This window comes from Molossus molossus, unplaced genomic scaffold (genome assembly GCF_014108415.1).
Source record: "Molossus molossus isolate mMolMol1 unplaced genomic scaffold, mMolMol1.p scaffold_m16_p_8, whole genome shotgun sequence".
Taxonomy (NCBI): domain Eukaryota; kingdom Metazoa; phylum Chordata; class Mammalia; order Chiroptera; family Molossidae; genus Molossus; species Molossus molossus.
This window is the reverse complement of record NW_023425402.1, coordinates 73646693-73665369: the sequence shown is the minus strand read 5'-3', so window position 1 is coordinate 73665369 and position 18677 is coordinate 73646693. Positions and strand designations below refer to the sequence as shown.

The following is an 18677-nucleotide window of genomic DNA, read 5'->3' as shown; positions in this document are numbered from 1 at the left end:
CGCAGTCCCAGCCCCGCTATTACATAGATAGTTCTGATTGGTCGGCGTGGAACTCTGACGTGGCTTCTGGGTTCGAGGATGTGGCCTAGCCGGGTGCGGCGAAGGAGAGCGCGCTCCTCGGAACTAGATGGGCCGGCGGCCGAGTGCGCCCCCTGGTGGCATGGAGGTCTGGAAGTGGACGCCGCTGACGTTTCGGTGCAGGACCCAGAAAGGTGTACGTCATCATGGTAGGAAAGGGTGGTTGCAGGGATGCAGTGTCCCTTGGGTCTTATACTGTCTGTTTCCTCCCATGGTCCCGCCAGAAATGGTTTCCAAGCAGTAAAAGTCGTCCAAGTGGATTGGGAATTACAAATGCTAGAAGGAACCTAGGGATTGGAAATAGCCTCAGTAAGTGTTGGTGCTGGGATAAACCAGGGTCCCCTAAAGGAAGTATCTGTAGAAGTGGGAGTGTGCCTTAGAGAGGTCCTGCTATTCTTTGGTCAAACCTAGCTAGGCTAATTCTACCAAGAGTGGGAATGAGAATCCTTAGTAATGTTCCTGAAACATAATTCAGCCTATATCATTCCCCTCTAACAGAAATCCTTACTGGCTGTCCCTTCCTTAGTACATAGGAGAGAGGTCCAATCAATTTATTCTTTCATTCATTCATTCATTCATTCATTCATTCATCAAGCCATTCCTGCCTACCAGCATCACTGACCTCAGTGACCACTACTATTTGATATAAACTGCCCATCTAGTCTTATCATCCCCTTTACACAGCCTAATGTCCAGCCAATCTGAACTACAAAGTGGTCCTCCAGGCCAGTTGAGTATTTCCCTGCAGCAATTCTGTACCATTTTTGCCCTCTTTGTGCAATCTCTTTCCTTCACCTGAATTCCTGTTTCCCAAATAGGTATTGCCCAAATCCCAAGTCTCATTCTATCTGGCACTTCTTCAGTGGAACTTGCCTTGATTTCCTAGGCTGAAGTTCTCTCCCCCTTCTTATAAATCTCATGGTTCTATTTATAGCACTTCCCACTTTCATATATGTAACATTATATGTAACATTACATATGTCAGTATATGTAACATTAATAAATATTATGTATTGTATTATTATATGCTATGTATTGTATTATATATGTGTCCTATATACATATATATGTTATATATAGTGATACCTCGGTTCTCGAACATAATTCGTTCCAGGAGGACGGTCGAGAACCGAATTGTTCGAGAACCGAAGCAATGAAACCAATAGGAAAGCGTGACTCCACAAAGCGTGACTCTCTCTCTGCACTCACACTGATGACGCAAGCAAGGCGCGCTGGGCCGAATGAACGCCATTCGGCTCAACTCGGCTCATCTCGGAAGTTCGAGTTCCAAATATTTGTTCGGATTCCGAGACAAAAGTTTCTCGAATCTCCATTTGGTCGAAAACCGAGGCGTTCGAGAACCGAGGTATCACTGTAAATTAAATAAAACAATGCTGTTTTAGTAATACCTACTGGTCCTCAGGCCGATGCTCCAACCACTGAGCCAAAGTGGCCAGGGTTCCATAGGTTTTTTTAATGCCAAATATCTATATAGAAATCATTTAAATAAAAGTCTGACTGAGGAAAATGAGTAAAACTTAAGGATTCATGCTTGTACTGAAAAGGACAACTTCTCTCACACATCCACATGGCTTGCTCCCTCACCTTTTTCAGGACGACACTCGAAGTCACTGAGGCTCTCCTTAGTCTCCCTATTTTCATTGCACCCCCTCCTTCACCATTGACTTTCAACATTCTTATTACCTTCCCTGCTTTATTCTTGCATATTGCCCTTATGATTTAATATAGCACGTATTTTAGTCATTTGTAATATTTGTCGGACTGCCACTAAAATATGAGCTTTATGAGCATAGAGATTTGTATCTGTTTTGTTCACTGTTGCATCTCACTCTTGGAACAGTATCTAGCACTTAATAGATACCTAGTTGTCTGTCACCTGTTGAATGAATGAATGAATGAATGAGTGAATGAATGAGTGAATGAAAAAATGACTGGATCAATCAAAACCAAGAATGGGTAAACTAAAGTTCTCTAATTTCAAACAATGAAATAGTCCCTTATCCCTTCAAAATTAATTAAAACTGCATGCCGAATTTGTCAATAAGCTTTTTGAAGTCAAACAAAGAAAAGAAAAAACATGGGATGATTTGTTAGTTATTCACAAGAAAACTTCAATATAGCCATATTTGGTTGCATATTGTTTCTGTAGCAAAAGAGAAAATGATTTTTATAGTTACTGAAAAGTATTTTCCAGCAGCTGTGGATCTAGTACATAGGATCTGTGTCATAAATCATCTTATAATTTAAAAGCTAAACCTGTTCAGTCGCAGAGCAATCAGAGGCAATGTTGACTACTCAGCTACCACCTTTTATGAATAGTGCAACCAACAGGATGGGACCGACTTTGCAAGTTGTGTGGCACTTGGGGAAGACATTTTTATATAAATTTGGTTGTGCTGTCTAAATTTACTCCCAGACATAAATACATTAGATATATGTGTTTAGTTTTAAAAAACAGCAGCTTAAACCCAACTAGTGTGGCTCAGTGGATTAACCTCGGTCCCAGTTCAATTCCGGGTTCGATTCCCAGTCAGGGCACATGCCCGGGTTGTAGGCTTGATCCCTAGTAGGGGGTGTGCAGGAGGCAGCCGATCATTGTTTCTCTCTCACATCGATATTTATCTCTCCCTTCCTCTCTCTCTCTAAGAAATCAATAAAAACCTTTTTTAAAGAAAAGGAATGCAGCTTAAGTATACATTAAACTGGAAAAATTGTTAAGAATTACAAGTGATGGGGAAGCAAATGTAACTGGGAACTTCGGTGAAGTTTTGTTCGCTTGTTTTAACTTTTATTTGGACAATTTTAAACATGTTAGGGTGGGATGAGCTCTCATCACCCAACTTTAATCGTTACTGATTTATGGCATATATTGATTAATAAATATTTATAAAGTCTGTGAGAAAAAACTTTTTAAAATTTATAAATTCTAAGCAATTCTGAGTAGAAACTAAGAATACCCTGAATGAAAATACCAGCATTGATAAAAGCAGTATGTTCACATGTGACCGTGTGTGTGTACCAGAAAGGAATCCCAGTGCCTTCATTTCAGATGGTTTTGTTATTCCTCTGGGTTCCAAACTGAGATGAAGTTCTCACCCCCTTTTTCAAGACTGAGTGGGAGGCTAGTATTTTATCTAAGAACAATCAGTCCCTTACAGGGTGCAATTCAAAGGCCTCCTACAGGATGTGTGTGACCAAGGGAACAGCCAATAGCCGGGCTATGACTAGGCAGGCAGTGGCTTAGCTCTGACACTTGACAGGTGTAAGCAGGTATGATTTGAATTGTTAGGGGGTGAGGGAAGAGAGGGCCTTCACTATGGACACACGCTGTCTAGGCAATACCCCAGGGGTCACCACTTACATATGCCACCATTGTGATTGGCACCTTGGTGTTGAAAATGTCTCCAGTTGGAGAGAGGGGCAGATTTGCAAGTTCTAGTTCTGCCACTTGCTGTGTCTCTGAATCCGACAGTCACATTATTCCTGTGAGCCTGAACCTCCCTCAGCTGTCAAAGAGTAGATTCTTTCTCAAAGTCCCCAAAGCTTGGGGCTTCTGATTATTAATATCCAGGCAATGTCAGTGGGTCTGAATTATTACACATCAAGCATCATTAGTCTTTGTTATAGAAAACTGTAGGTCTAATACATTAAAAGAATTGAAGCCTCACACAAAAACAAGGAAAACCATGTCAGAGTTCCCTTACTTCTGTACTTCTGTTTCATGGACTTGGGATGCCTGGCCATGTGCCGGGGAGTACTAGCAACCACAGTAGAAACAGGGCTCTTCTCCAAGGAGTGTCAATTCTACACTGATTTGGGGAGAAGAAAATATGGACATAAAGCAAGTAATGCAAAATTTGCATAGAAGTTTAAGTTAAAACATGACACTCTGGAAAAAGTTTTGGCTTCTGTTGGGAATCTTTGTTCATTCACTCAACCTCTGCTGTTTACTTTCTCTGCCACTGGGGGGTATTTTAATGGAAAACTTTATAAAATATTGCAACAGTTAAATCTTACCAATTAAAACAGAAACTAATTTGTATGGGGTTTCAGATGGTATTCACATGTAGTCTAATAGAAAAAAATTCTACACTCAGACCTCTATCCACAGACAAGCAACTCTTAACAGCATACATTTTTTAAAAATATGATTTTATTGATTTTTTAGAGAGAGAGAGAAACATCAATGTGAGAGAGAAACATGGATCAGCTGCCTCCTGCACACCCCCTACTGGAGTTCAAGCTTGAGACCCAACCGGGAATCGAACTGGTACCTCTCAGTCCATGGGACGACGCTCAATCCACTGAGCCACATTGGCTAGGCTCAGTAGCATACATTTAATTAAAAGGAAGGCAGTGTGGGGATTGTGACTCCGGGAAAACCTAATACATCTCAAAGCACAGTTATTTTCAGGAAGACCTTTGTAGGGACATCTGTAGTATTTAAGGTGCCAATTTACATTTTTCCTGTCTGGTTTTCCTTTGGTCAAGACCTACTGTCCCTTAGCCAAGGGCAAACATGTGACTCAAGAAAGGACATTTAGCCTCTTCCTCCGAGGATATGAATGTTGAGAAGAGGGAGCTAACACTCACAGTAGCAGGAGCACTTCATTCAGCAGAGAGAACCATGAAGAAGCTGAGGGCTGCTTCCTTATGTTTTCTGCCTGGGGCCCTGGAGCAGTTCTAATCCCTGTCTATTCCAGGTTCTTCAGATTTCGCTTTGATTCTGTGACCTAATCCCTAGCTTTCCAATAAATTCTCTTGCTTTAGTCAGTCACAGTCAGTTGCTGCTTTTTTTAATCCTCACCTGAGATACGTTTGTTTGTTTGTTTGTTTGTTTGTTTGTTTGTTTGTTTTTAGAGAGAGAAAGGACAAGTGAAGAGAGAGAGAGAGAGAGAGAAAACATCTATGTGAGAGAGAAACACCGATCGGTTGCCTCCTATACAAACCCTGACTGGAGATCAAACCCACAACCTCGGTATGTGCCCTGACCAGGAATCAAGCCTGCAACCTTTTGGTGTACAGGATGATGCTCCAAGCAACTGAGCCACCCACCCAGGGCAGTTATAGTTGGTTTTTATTGCTTGCAACCAAAAGCCTGTAATGTAGGTCTATATACCTGTTACGTATACCAGCTTCATATGCAAAATCACTCTTAATATGATAAAATGAACTACTGTATTTGCAGGAAGTTAGCCAGATGGGGATTTTATTTGGCATTGTTATTTGTCTAGGTTTCAGTATAAAACACAAAGCAATTACTTTTAACATAGAAGGAATCCTTTATCTTCTTACCATTGTTCCTTTCTACTTTCCTCCCCCCAACCTCAACTTTTATCTGAACCCTCATTTCATTCTTAAAAAAAAAAAAGAAAAACTTACAAAAAGGAGTCTTTTATATATCTAGATGTATAGTATATTTCTGCTTACAAGATTGAACGTTAAAAACTGTTTCTGGAACACAGAGAATTTTTAGGACAGCAAAACTACTCTGTATGAGCCTACAGTGCTGGATACGTGTCATTATGCATTTGTCAAAACCCAGAGTGTACAACACCAAGAGTGAGCCCTGATGGAAACTGGACTTGAGGCGATGATGACGTGTCTGTGCAGGTTCATCAAGGGTAATAAATGTGCCGCTCTAGCGGGAGATGTTGTAACAGGCAGGCTGTGCATGTGTGGGAGATCTCTGTACCTTCCTCTCAATTTTGCTGTGAATCTAAAACTGCTCTAAAAATTAAGTCTATTAAAAAAAAAAAAAAAAAAAAAAAAAAAAACTTTTCCAAAACTGTAAACTAAGCTCACACTTAATCGATTTCGTAATCGTAATAATCATCATCCATGTTGATTCTGATGCTGGAGTGCTCTTCAGGTTTTGATTTCTTTTTGGTCTCTTTGCTCTTCTCGGACAGACGTAAGTGTTGCTCACATTGCCTCATGATCTTCTTGGAAGACATCCAGCTCTCCCCTTGTCTTTCGGCTGGTGCTGCACATTGTCCTCCCCTCACATCCGTTCCCTTGGCCTTCAGGACCTCCCTGGCTCTTAGGAGACTGCAGGTGCAATTCCATGGATTTCCATCCAGATACAGGTGCCTGAGGCGAGGCAGCCCCTCCAAGGCTTTGAGGTCCAAGGCAGAGATCTTGTTGTTCCTGAGGTTTAGAACCTGAAGCTGCTTTAGATCCTTGAGCTCCCTCTCAGCAATATCCCGGATGACATTGCCCTTTAGGTCCAGCCTGGCCAACGTCCCCGGGAGCCTGTAAAAGCAGGGAACCAGGATGTGAGAGAAGTCATGACCACGATTCCTCAACTGCAAAGAAACTCAAATTGAGCAACACCTGCCTTTTCTATGGTTTTGTCCCTTCTAAAGCTAGAAAACAAAGTTGATTTTTAAAAAGTAATTTGAAGTGCAAACTGTAGTCTTTTCTATACGTTTTTAAACCTTCCTAAGTCTTATTTTCTAAACCTCTAGTTTTTTTCTGGTTCCTAGTCATAAAACTCTTTAATATTTTTCTTGTCAAGTGGAATCACATAAATAAATTTATAAGAAATATACTAAGTTCCCAGTATTTTAGTTAAAAGGGACCATGAATCAATAATTTATAGAAGTAAAACAATATCCCTCCCTTCACAGGATGGCTGTAAGAAACAACAAATGTACATGAATTCATTGCTGATCTTAGAATAAATGTTAGGTATTGTTTTTCAGTGCATTTATATTGAGGCAAATGTGGTAGATATTTTAATATATGTGCACCTAAAACCATGTGCCATTACTCTCAATGAAATGTAGAATGGAAGATAGTAGGCCAAAGAAGGAATTTGAGGAAATCGTTTGTGATAGAAGTAGGTTGCATGTGTTTACAGTTTATTTATAAAAAACTAAAAATTTAAAGTGTAACTTTGAGTATGAATAAGAAGCATGCAAATAAAAAAAAGGGTGTATTGTTTAAAGATTATAGATGAAAGTTTTGCAATTTAAATACAAAGAATAGATATTATTGTTTTTAATTCCTTGTGCCCAGAGTACCACAGAGAAAGTTTCCTGAGTCATTTCCACGTTTCAATTCAAAGAAAAGGCAGGGGGTGGGGGTGGGGTAGTGAGGGGGAATTTAAAATCACTCTCTACAAGAACTTTGCTCTCACAGCTGGCCAAGTTCTTTCACCGAGCCGACAGTTATATTGCTTAATTTAAGCCTCTTAGGAAACACCCATTCATATTTCATGTTACTTGCCTCGCTGTTCTTGCCCACTGGTTCTCAACCCCAGCTGCACATTAAACTCATCTGGGAAACTGCTTAAAAATACTGATGTCTGGGTCCCAACCCTGGGTGTCTGATTTAATTGGTTTGAAGTGATGTCTGGACATCGATATATATGTTTAAATATGGATGGATTTCAGTTGGAAAAATAACTGTTTTATAGAAAATAATAGTGCTGCATTTTTCTATTTTTTAAAAAAATTTATGTACTTTAAAATGTAGAACATGGGATAAAGCTGAAATAAATAAGATAAATTAATGTAAACATGTACATTAGTTATAGATTATGACTGGTTTGGGGAAAAGGTACAGAGGGTTGGGTATAGAGGGTGGGATATTGGAAAGAGAAATTAAGTGTCCAAGTATGAGGCTGTGTGTTGTATGTGTATATGAGAGAGAGAGAGAGAGAGAGAGAGAGAGAGAGAGAGAGAGAGAGAGAGAAATTGAAGAGACAACTAAACCCAGAAGGTAAGACCAATACAAATGGACTCACACTCATAGACAAACATACAGGCAAGATAAATTAAGTTACTGTGCATAGTCAATTTGAGGGCTAGAGATTCCAAACACTTGTTTAAAACTTCTGCCCTTAAACCCTTGGATAGCCTTGATCAGATCAATTATGTTTGCTCTAACTAGTGTTCTTGCTTGTATACTGTGCTAATTGACCCAGTCTTTGGAGAGCTTTTATAATAGTAATCATAAATGGTAATGCTCACTTACCTGAGAGGTATAGACAACAGCAGGTTCTGCTCCAGCGCCAGATTGGAGAGCTGGGAACACCTCTGCAGGGCTCCAGCTTCGAACAAGCTGACAATGTTGTTGTCCAGAAACAAATGTTTCAAGTCTCGCAGGTCCTGGAAGTCTTGCACTGTAACTCTCTGAATCAGATTATTGCTAATATCAAGCTTTTGTAGCCTTGCTGGTAGTCTGAGGGGCAACATTTGAAGCTGGTTTTGGGACAACTCAAGGGTAGTTAAATTGGCAAGAAGCTGTGCCCCTTCAATGGAAGAAAGTGAATTTTCTGAAAGGTAAAGATGGGATAGGTTCTCCAAGTGTTTCATATCTCGAAACCTTACCACCTTGAGCTGGTTTCTCTCCATCTTTAAAGAGAGCAAGGATTTGGGCAGATTAATGGGAATTTTAGTCAGAAAGTTACCACTGAAACTGAGAAACTGCAAAGACTGAAGAGAAGTAAAGAAGCCAGCTGGTAGAAGATGTAGTTTATTATTCTCCATACTCATATGTTTCAGATGGGGAAGTGCCAGTGGTCCAGCTACAGACTCGATATTATTGCCATCCAGCATCAAGCTTTGCAAACTGGCAAGGGAGGAGAGCATGCTGGGAGAGAGGGAAGAGATCAGGTTGTTTTTAAGTTCAAGGGTTTTTAATTTCTTCAGTCCTTCAAAATCAGATCCGTGTAGGACATATATTGAATTATCATTTAGTTTTAACACTTCAAGACTGGCTGGGAGAGCACGGGGAACTTGTCTGAGCTTATTTTTCCAGAATTCCAAGGTCTTCAAGGTACTCAGAGTTTTGAAAGTATCATTTTCTACTGATTCTGTTCCACTGGCCAAAAGAATAAAATCTTCTAGCGCCACCATTCGGGTGAAGTTGGATAGCTACAAAACAAAAACAAAAACCCACAAACAAACAAAAAGGCAAGGGCAGGGATGGGGGACAAAAACAATAAACTACAATTATTGTGGGCGGGAAAAAAACATATATACCATCATTCAATACTAATGATATTTCAAATTTCTCTTCAGGATTTATTTTAAATTATCTCCTAGAAAAGGATGGGAACTTGGGTCCTGACTATTTTTATTTATGATTGTTAACACTGGAAGATATCAAAAATACTTTTTGCACTTTCACACACTGTACTTAGACATACAATATTGGCCAAATTTTGCTCTATGTTCTCTGACCCAGCAAGTTTACTTTGAGGCAGAAAGTACTTACGTATTGCACAATGATTTATGGGAGATGAAGCTTTCTGTTGCATCATCTTATAATAGTCAAAAATAAAAACAAATTTTTTACTGAGCAGTTGCTGACTCTAGGGTGTAAAATTACAAGGGTTTTGTTGTTTTTTGTTTTTACTATCTATCTACATTTTGTATTGTTTGGAGTTTTTAAATTAGAATTACCTTTAATTTTTTTAAGCATTAAAAGTAAAAATTTAAATGTTCTAAATACAGCCATCATGAGGATGGGCCTATCAGGGAAATGCTTTCAACTATATTGTATTTTGAAAACTAACCTCCTGCTCTCTAACCTCCAATTTGCACTTCACTGATGAACAAGATCTGTGAATAAACAAGCAGGATGTATGTGTCCCCATCTCTATGGAGCAGGAAGTCCTTTCATGCATATATCCCAGACCTATGCTACTCCTCTCCAGATTTTAGGAAGTGCCAAATCTGATATACTTTGTCCATGATTTGCAAGTTCAAGTACTACTATCTCTCTACATATCTACCAACTTCTTAGCTTGACATCTACCTCCTTTGTGGGATGATGGATTCCTTGGTATTTGGTTCTCTGAGTAAGATTATGTTTAGGTAGAAAGTGGAATTGTTCTAGGTTTTCTTCAACTTGATTAATTTCACAAACTGCTCAACCTGCTTGAGAGTTCAATTAAGATGGAACTTTCGATGGAATTTTTTTGTCTTACTACCTACAGTTTCTAAATGTTTGATTACATTATGCAGTTGAGTCCTTTTATAATACCAATACACAATTAACATCTTCAAAGTGGGTTAATTTTGCATCCTATATTTATTATAGGTGCTTAAATTCTGGGAGGATATGAAATGTGAATTATGGTAAACCATATGTTCAAGCATCTCTTAATATAATATTCTATTAGAAGAATCTCATGTTGAAATTTCCATGAACAGATATTATTTATTTCAATAGTTTTGGCAGTTGCCTTTGGTTATATATTGCTGCTAACATTTAATATTTTCTTACTGATTAATTAGTTTCATTTATTAGTCCTAACCCAAATAGTAATAGCAAATTTTTTTCTTACATTTGTTGAATTTGTTACACTTCATAAGTATGAAGTGCTTTTTAATGTTATTATTAATTCTGCAAGTTTGCTATGATCAATACTGGCTTTTAGATGAGGAAACTAGAAAGTAAGTGAAAGAGTTGAGAATTTCAGCAAAGGTCTTTCTTCCTCAGCTCAATGTTTCCTATTGCATTTGGTCTATAAATAATGTTTTCAGGAAAGACTCAAGATCTGGACACAAACCATAGAGTTTAAAACCATAGAGTTTTAAAGAAGCAGAGATCTTAAAGATTATCTAGTCAAAATCTCTCATTTAAGAGATGAAGAATTTCAGGCCAAAAAATACAAATTAAATGACCTGCCTGAAACTCGGTGTTTTAAAACCTACTCTTCACTCTGAAGGGTCCTTTCCTAGGCTTTTCTTTCATGTAAGGTCGGAAATGATTCTAGACACAAATCTTCACTTCTTGGACTGTTGATTTCCCTTAAGGAAAACTTGGTGTTACTCATATTTCCATTTCTATTTGAGTGACCACAAACCCTGAAAGGTTGCTGACAATGCAGCAAGTTCGTGATAACACAGATCTGAATGGGGAATTTATTTGGGGAGTAGACAAAGTGTGGCGTCAGAGCTTCAATGTGTCAATGTATCTTGATTTCTCTTGGTAAGAATACAGACTTGTCTAACTAGTAAATATAGTCCATATTTTGAACCGAATCCAATGGATAGTTATTGTTGTTGTTTTTTATTAAGCATAGAGAACCTTTTCTTTTTCTTCTTGTCAGAGTCCATGCAGATTACTTTTGATTATTAATTATTCCCTTTTCACAGAGGGAAACTAAGGCTCAAGAAGGTGAAATAACCTGACCAAGTATGTCTCACTAGCAAATGGAAAAGTTGGGCTTTCAAATCAGATTTATCTTCCACCAACAAATATATTTTTAAACTTTCTGCTATAACATGCATTTAGCTAAAAATTATAGAGTTCTGGTGGCACAAACAGTGAAGAAGACACCCACTGATTTTCAACTTTTCAGCTGAGTTTGCAGAGTTGACAAAAGGAAACAAGTAACTGTCAGACCAGTTTTTCCATCTCCCTGGCCTAAGCAGGGCTGTGATCAAGAAATACAGAAAGAGGTGCTTTTGCCCTAGAGCTAACCTTGGGGTTTCTGGTAGTTTTTTCAGTGTTGCTTAGAAAGCAAGGAAGTATGTCTTGGTGTTAACCATTAAGCACAGGAATCTTAGTTAAATATAATTCCTGCCAGCATAGTTTTACAGTTTAGTAAGCCCAATAGATATGTAGATAAAAGTTACAATAAAATATGAAAATGTTTTTAAAAAAATAAGCAAGGCAAGTGAAATGAAGTAGAGCAGAAGAGCACCTCCTGCTGGCTTCCCCATGGGAGTCTTTGTTTCTGGTTTCAATTCTGGGCTGGCCCTGCTCCAAGCATCAGAGGGCCACACACCTTTCTTGGGTTTCTTCCAGGTCTAATATACACACAAAGCTGACATACCATCAGTCACTTCCTCAGACTTGTGCGAACCAAGCTAGCAAGTTTTTAAAACAATGCTGGATTTTTTTTTTTTTTTCTGATCATCAAAACTATACTTGTTCTCTGTAAACAATTTTAAAATTCTAGAAAGTATAGTGAGATTATAAAAATTTTCCATAATTCCCCCACTCAGTGATAAACCTGTTTATATGTTTCTTACCCAGGAGGAATTTAAGTAACTATTTTCGCTAAAGATGTAAAGTGCACTCATTTTAATTGACTGTCATCATAAAGGCATTCCTATTTGTCCTTTAAATGTAAAAGCTAAACATATAAAATTCAAAAGAAAATATAGGCGTAAATTTTCATGACCTTGGATTTGGTAATATGACCAAGGAAAAAAATAGACAAATTGGATTTAATCACAATGGGAAACTTTGTGCTTCAAAGGACCATCAAGAAAATGAAAAGACAATCCACAGAATGGGAGAAAAAATTTTAAAATAATCTATCTGATATTTAGCACATATAAAGAACTCTTACAACTCAATAATAAAAAGACAAATAACTCAATTGAAAATGAACAAAGGATTCATATGGGTACTTCTTCAAAAAAGACTTGCAAGTGGCCAATAAGCACAAGAAAAGATGCTTAATATCATTAGTCATTAGTCATAAAAGGACAAACCATAATGAGATATAACCTGACACTCACTAGGATGGCTATGATCTTAAAAAAAAAAATGTTAGAAGGATGTAAGAAATGTTAGAAGGATGTGGAGAAACTGAAACTTTTATATTGGTGTGGGAATGCAAAATGATGCATTTCCTCAAAATGTTAAACATAGAATTGCCATATGACCCAGAAATTCCACTCCTAGGTATAAACCCAAGAGACATGAAAACACATGTCCACACAGAAACATGTACATGAATGTTCATAGCAGCATTATACATAAAAGCTGGAAAGAGGAAAAACCCAAATGTCAGTCAACTGATGAATGGATAAATAAAAGGTGGTGTATACAATGTGTGGTATATACAATGAAATATAATTTGGCCTTTAAAAGGAAGGAAGTTCTGACATATGCTACAACATGGATAAACCTTGAGAACATTATTTTAAGTAGAGGTCTCAGAGGCATCTGGATAAGTCTGAAACGTGGGAAAAAGTTATGATAGAAATTCGGTATGGGCCCTGGCCTGTTTGGCTAAGTGGTTAAAGCGTTGGCCTGCAGACCAAAGAGTCACGGGTTCGATTCTGGTCAAGGAGATGAACCTCGGTTGCAGTTCATCCCTGGCTCTGGTTGGGTATGCAGGATGCAACCAGTCCGCAACCAGTCCATGTGTGTCTCTCGTACCGATGTTTCTCTCTCTCCCTCCCTCCCACTTTGTCTGATTATAAGTGGAAAATTATCCTCAGGTGAGGATTTAAAAAAAAAATAAAGAAATTCGGTCATGGAAGCCATGATCACATACATAAAGTGAAGTCAGCTAAGGAGAAGGTACATAGAGGCTGAAGACTGAGACTCCCTGGAAAAGCCAAAAACTAAGGGGCAGGTGGAAGGGGGGTGGTCTATAAAATGGCAGAAAGGAAATATCAGGTAGAAATAATGAAGATTTAGAAGTATGGAGTTGTGTAAGGCAAGAATGTGAGAATTTCAAGAAATAGGAGTGAGCCAATCAATGCCTGAGAGAGAAGAGTTTTGGCTGTGTGGAATAGGAAACCAGACAGCAGTGAATTAAAGAATAAACAGAAGATGAAGAAGTGGAGACAGTAAGTGCAGTCCACCCTTTCACAGAGTTTTGTAAATAAAGATAGTAGAAGAGGAGACATAAAATTAAAAGATTTTTATTTTTGTTGTAATGATAGGAGCATATTCATAGACTAAGACAGGGAGCTAGTAAAGAAGTAGAACTGAAGATACGAGAGTAGAGAATGATGGAGCAAGCGTTGGGGAGAGGAGAGAAGGATGGACTCAAAGGAATGAAGGGAGGTCACCTTGAAGAAAAGGAGGAACAGCTCTCTGGAGGAGAGAGCTTGCAGAATTGGATGGAGACAAGTGAGTACACAGTCAGCAGGAATTCAGGGAGATCAAGACAAATGGCCTTCATTGTACCATGATTTGTCTATAAAATGGGAGGCCAGCCATTTGGTGAGAATGAGGAGGGCAGGGCTTGAAAAGGAGATTCAAAACTGCACCGAACTTTTGGACGATGTTGCAGGAATATAGGGAGACCCTGACAGAGAGCTGAAAGGATAGATGGGTGACACTGAAGACCAAGATGAAGTTGGAGACCTTGAATTTGTGGTGGTTCTACAAATGTGTGATGGTTCCTAACATTATATAAATGTGAACAGATATGTGTGGAGAGGTTGGGTGACCCTCTCCAGCAGCATCCATGTTCAGGTACAGGAGAAACAAAGAAAGATGATCACCCTAATGTAAGATCAGTACTTGCTGGATAAGTATTGAGATAATTCACTGTGGGTGCAAAAGGGGAAGGGATAGAAAAAGAAGATAGATAAGAAATAAACTGACTATCTGGCAGAACATGGGCACATCTAGGGTCAGAAGTCTCCATGAGGTAGAAAGATAAGTGCAGAGTATGACAGCTGAAAGGAAAGATGGGCAGAGAGAATGGGTATGGGAATTCAAGATTATTGGGTGGAGAAGTTACGTGGATAAAGAGGATTATGATATAACTAAGTCAGTAGATGGCTATGGTCAAGTGGAATGTAGATAGATACTTTTTTTATGAGTCCAAGGAAGTATGAGACTAGGATATTGGACACTGAAGCCCCAAGAAATGCAGAATTTAGGATGGAGATCAAGACTAGAGCAAGGAAGGAGGAGACCAAAGGCACAGTGTAAGAAAGACAAAATAAGTGTTATTTATATATATATATATATATATATATATGTACGCATGCATATAAATGTGTGATGTGTGTGCTTATATCTATATAAATATATATAATTTCTATTGCAATTAATCTGAAGATCCATTTTAAGGTTTTTTTTTTTTTCCTTTTAATATAGGCATCCTGTTCTGTAATCCAAACCAAATAAACTGAATATACATTGTGTTCACTAAAGACAGGTGAACTATGGTCATTTTAAACCTAGTGTTTTTAAAAGAATAAAGATAAATGCTATTACTCAGAGCTTTTTATGTCCTTCACAAAACAATTCTGTATGTCATCAAGCTTTCTGCTGGGAACGGCCCTTCCAAGAGACAGTTAACTGGTCTGAAGTCAAGGGAGTGGCAATATTGTGGTTTAGTGCACCTAAACCAATGGCAAATGGATTGATTCAATCATTGAATTTGATGAAAGGTATCATTTCATTTTGTTGGCTGCAAAGCAGCAGTGTAGGACCATTACCAGGCTTAGTTGACCCTCTAGCTCTCAGCATCTCAAGTCCTCAGAACAAATATTTAAACATCTTGCCCTTTAGCCAGGTGTCTTGCTTGAATGCACACTTGCTCTCTAGCTCTAGGCACTGCTGGGATAGAAGAGGAAAGTAAACAGATGACAACTAGGCAATTAATTGTGCTTATTAAGGCTCGAAATGAATACCATGCACATATTTAAAACCCTCTGTGATTATGTACACCTACGTTAAAATCTTTCTTTCTAAAGAAAGAAGGGTGTTCTATTTGAAAAGAAAGTACATTCACCTGCTGACTCTGCACATGGATCACAGAGAGGCATTTCCTTACCTTAAGATTTGGATTGATGAGGGAGAAGCAATAAAGGCAAAATCTGAGGACCATAGAATTTTCCATCTAGAACGGGCCTGGAATCACCTTTAATCTAGCATGCTCACTTTGTAAAGGTAAAAAGTGAGGCCTAGAGGTTTGTTTAACTGCTTGCCTAAGTTGATTGTCTCTCTAGGTAATTAGTTAATGAGGGAGAGAATCCTAGTCTCTCTCTCTCTCTCTCTCTTGTTTTTTTCTTTATTGATTTTAGAGAGAGGAAGGGAGAGGGAGAGAGAGATAGAAACATCAGCGAGAGAGAACATCAGTTGGCTGCCTCCTGCAAGCCCCCCACTGGGGATCAGGCCCACAACCTGGGCATGTGCCCCAACTGGGAATCAAACTGGCCACCTCTTGTTGCATGGGTCGATGCTCAACCACTGAGCCACTCCGGCTGGGCAGAATTCTAGTTTCTTGATCCCTTTCGAACACTAAAGGCTGAAAACAAAAGTTCCTTTATGTTATAAAAGTCAGACAAACCTGTAGTACTCTTTTTGGTGCCCTCTGAATAGGTAAGCATAAAAGTAAAAGTCATAATTAAAAGCACATAGAATGAGAATTGCAGCAACATCACAAAACAAAAACATGTATTTCCTCTGTATAGGTTTTCACAAAGATGCTAATGTTTGTTTGGCTGTAAGATCTGTATGAATCATTCTCATATGCTGTGTACATCATGATAGTCTTATAATGCTCTTAGTATTATCTGCCTTCTATGGCATAAACAAACCACATTTCCGCCCAAAAGGACTTATTTTTAATCCTGGGAACATAAAGTGGCCATATGCTCTCAAACTCTTTTTGTTAATAAAGAGCTATTTCTTTACCTTTACTTTGCAACAACATAATTAGAAAACATTTTTAATAAAAAATGAAATAAATTATCATTAATTATAGATTCTTGGTCTTTTTGGCTGCGTCTCTAAAAAGAAATATCCAGAGGCATATACCCATCGCAGTAGTACAAAGCAAACTGATAACTAGTGCTACTACCCAACCTTGATATGTTCTGCTTATTTTTTTGAGTTTTAAGTTTTGAGTTTTAACTTTTCACTTCTGATTATTTAAGTTAATAATCCCACACTTGCCCCTCACCCTGACAACAAAATAAAACTGCAGCAAGTTGAGTGGGGAACGAGTAGTTACCTGAAGGTGTTGAATTTTGCTGTGGCTGATGTAGAGCTTCTTGGTGGTGGAAGGAATGCCTGCTGGTACCTCTGTTAGCCTGTAGCATTGCACCGACTGCACAGAGTCGCAGCTACACCTTCCAGGACAGTCAGGAGTGAAACCATGGCTAAGAGAGAGCAAAACAAGGAATGCATAAAGCAGATGCATCTTCCCAAATAGGGCCTCCCAGGCAGCAGGCGAGTGCTTAGGTGATGTCTCACTCTTTATACCATGAAATCTGATAATAGAATCTTATGAATGTGTACTCTGTCAATGTAAGAAGACAGGAAAGAAAAATTCTCATTTTGCCTGGGTTAAAATGTTAGCAACCATTACAAAGAGGAAGGGGCTTAAACATTGATAAGCTGCCTTAATATTTGTAGGTGAGCAAAACCCTGTGTTATTTATGGCTTGGAAGTCCAATCTGCAAACACCTCTATTATCTGCAGTTTCCTTGTTTTGTTAAATGTGACATGAAGGAATTAGTGGGAAAAGACAAAGAGCATTTTTATAGGGGGCTATAAAACCTTTGAGTTTTCTGTGACCCTATATTAAAACCATTTTTGCAGGACTGCAACAGGCAGGTGTTTGTATCTCACATTAACTAGTATGGGAAAATAGGCAGGTTTTCCATTTACTATTGTTGTTTCAGTAACATTTTATTACTAGGTGAAATAATGGGGTACAATGGAGCAATCGTTAGAGCTACAGATAGCATGTTCAATTCATTCATCACTTGATCAACTTGGAAAATATTTTTGTTAACCAAAAATATTATTGACAAATGAGAATAAAACATCAAAATGAGTTTATTATCTTTATTTATTCATAATAACGGAAGAAAAATGCCTCTCGTTTTTTCAGAGGAACTTGTTGGTTGTGAAACCTGACTGGAGAGGGAAAACTTCACTTGTCCTGGGCACTCCTTTGATGTGGCTTTTTGTCTTGCCATGGTCATCCCTATTACAGGATTTAAAAGCACTTGAAGTAAAAGATAATATCCAGAAGCTCTGTTCCCCCAAGTGGAAGACCTAAAATTCCCCATGCTGGTTGACTGCAGCAGCTTGCTCTGAAGAAATCCTTTCTAATATTAAAAAGCTGCTCTGGCCCTGGCCGGTTTGGCTCGGCGGTTGGAGTGTCGGCCGGCCTGCGGACCAGAGTCCCAGGTTTGGTTCCCACTAGGGGCATGTACCAAACAAAAAGCTTCTCTGGCTTCCTGTTAGCCTGATCTCTGCTACAGTTTTCATTTTGAAGCCAAAAGTTGCTTTGATCTAATGATCAGTTTATTCTATTTCCAGAGTAAGGATTTCTGTGTGCTTTTCCCAACAGACTTTCTACTTTTTTCCCCCTGATTGTTTTTCCCCTATTTTCTTTTTTTTCACTATCAGAGAGAAGGAGTGATAAGAGATTTCTTTTCTGTCAATAGTCTGATTTTCAACAAACATTATTTATTTTTCTTGTCTCATACTAGAACTATCTTTTCAATTTTTAGAATTTTCAAATAGTAAAGTAATGTTCAATGAGAAGGAATTTGGAAAAAAGACAAAGGAGGGAAAAAATCCAAATCAAACATTTTTCCAGTCTCTTTTCTCTGTTGTTTCTCTGCTTTGAAACAACAAAAAGAAATATTATTGACCATTTTTATTCCTGTGTTGCTAAAAAAGTTAATTCATGTTTAGTTATTTAAAACAAAATGCCTGAAAAATCTTTTTTTTTTTTTTTATCCTCACCCGAGGACATTTTTCCATTTTTTGTTCGGATAGAGCAGGAGGGAGAGAGAGGAAGAGAGAGAGAGAGAGAGAGAAACATCGATGTGAAGGGACACATCGAGTGGCTGCCACCCGCACGACCAACCAGGGCCGGGGACAAA

The 18677-nt window shown here is 38.5% G+C and overlaps 1 protein-coding gene across 1 annotated transcript; it reads right to left on the bottom strand.

Moving 5' to 3' along the window:
- Positions 1–5906: 5906 nt before the first annotated feature.
- Positions 5907–16975, bottom strand: LOC118620849 (nephrocan). The gene is made up of 3 exons (XM_036247865.1): positions 16787–16975; positions 8083–8984; positions 5907–6354 (listed from the first exon to the last, which is right to left on the bottom strand). The coding sequence occupies exons 1-3, from the start codon at positions 16973–16975 to the stop codon at positions 5907–5909; spliced, it is 1539 nt and encodes a 512-aa protein (XP_036103758.1).
- Between the last annotated feature and the right edge of the window lie 1702 nt (positions 16976–18677).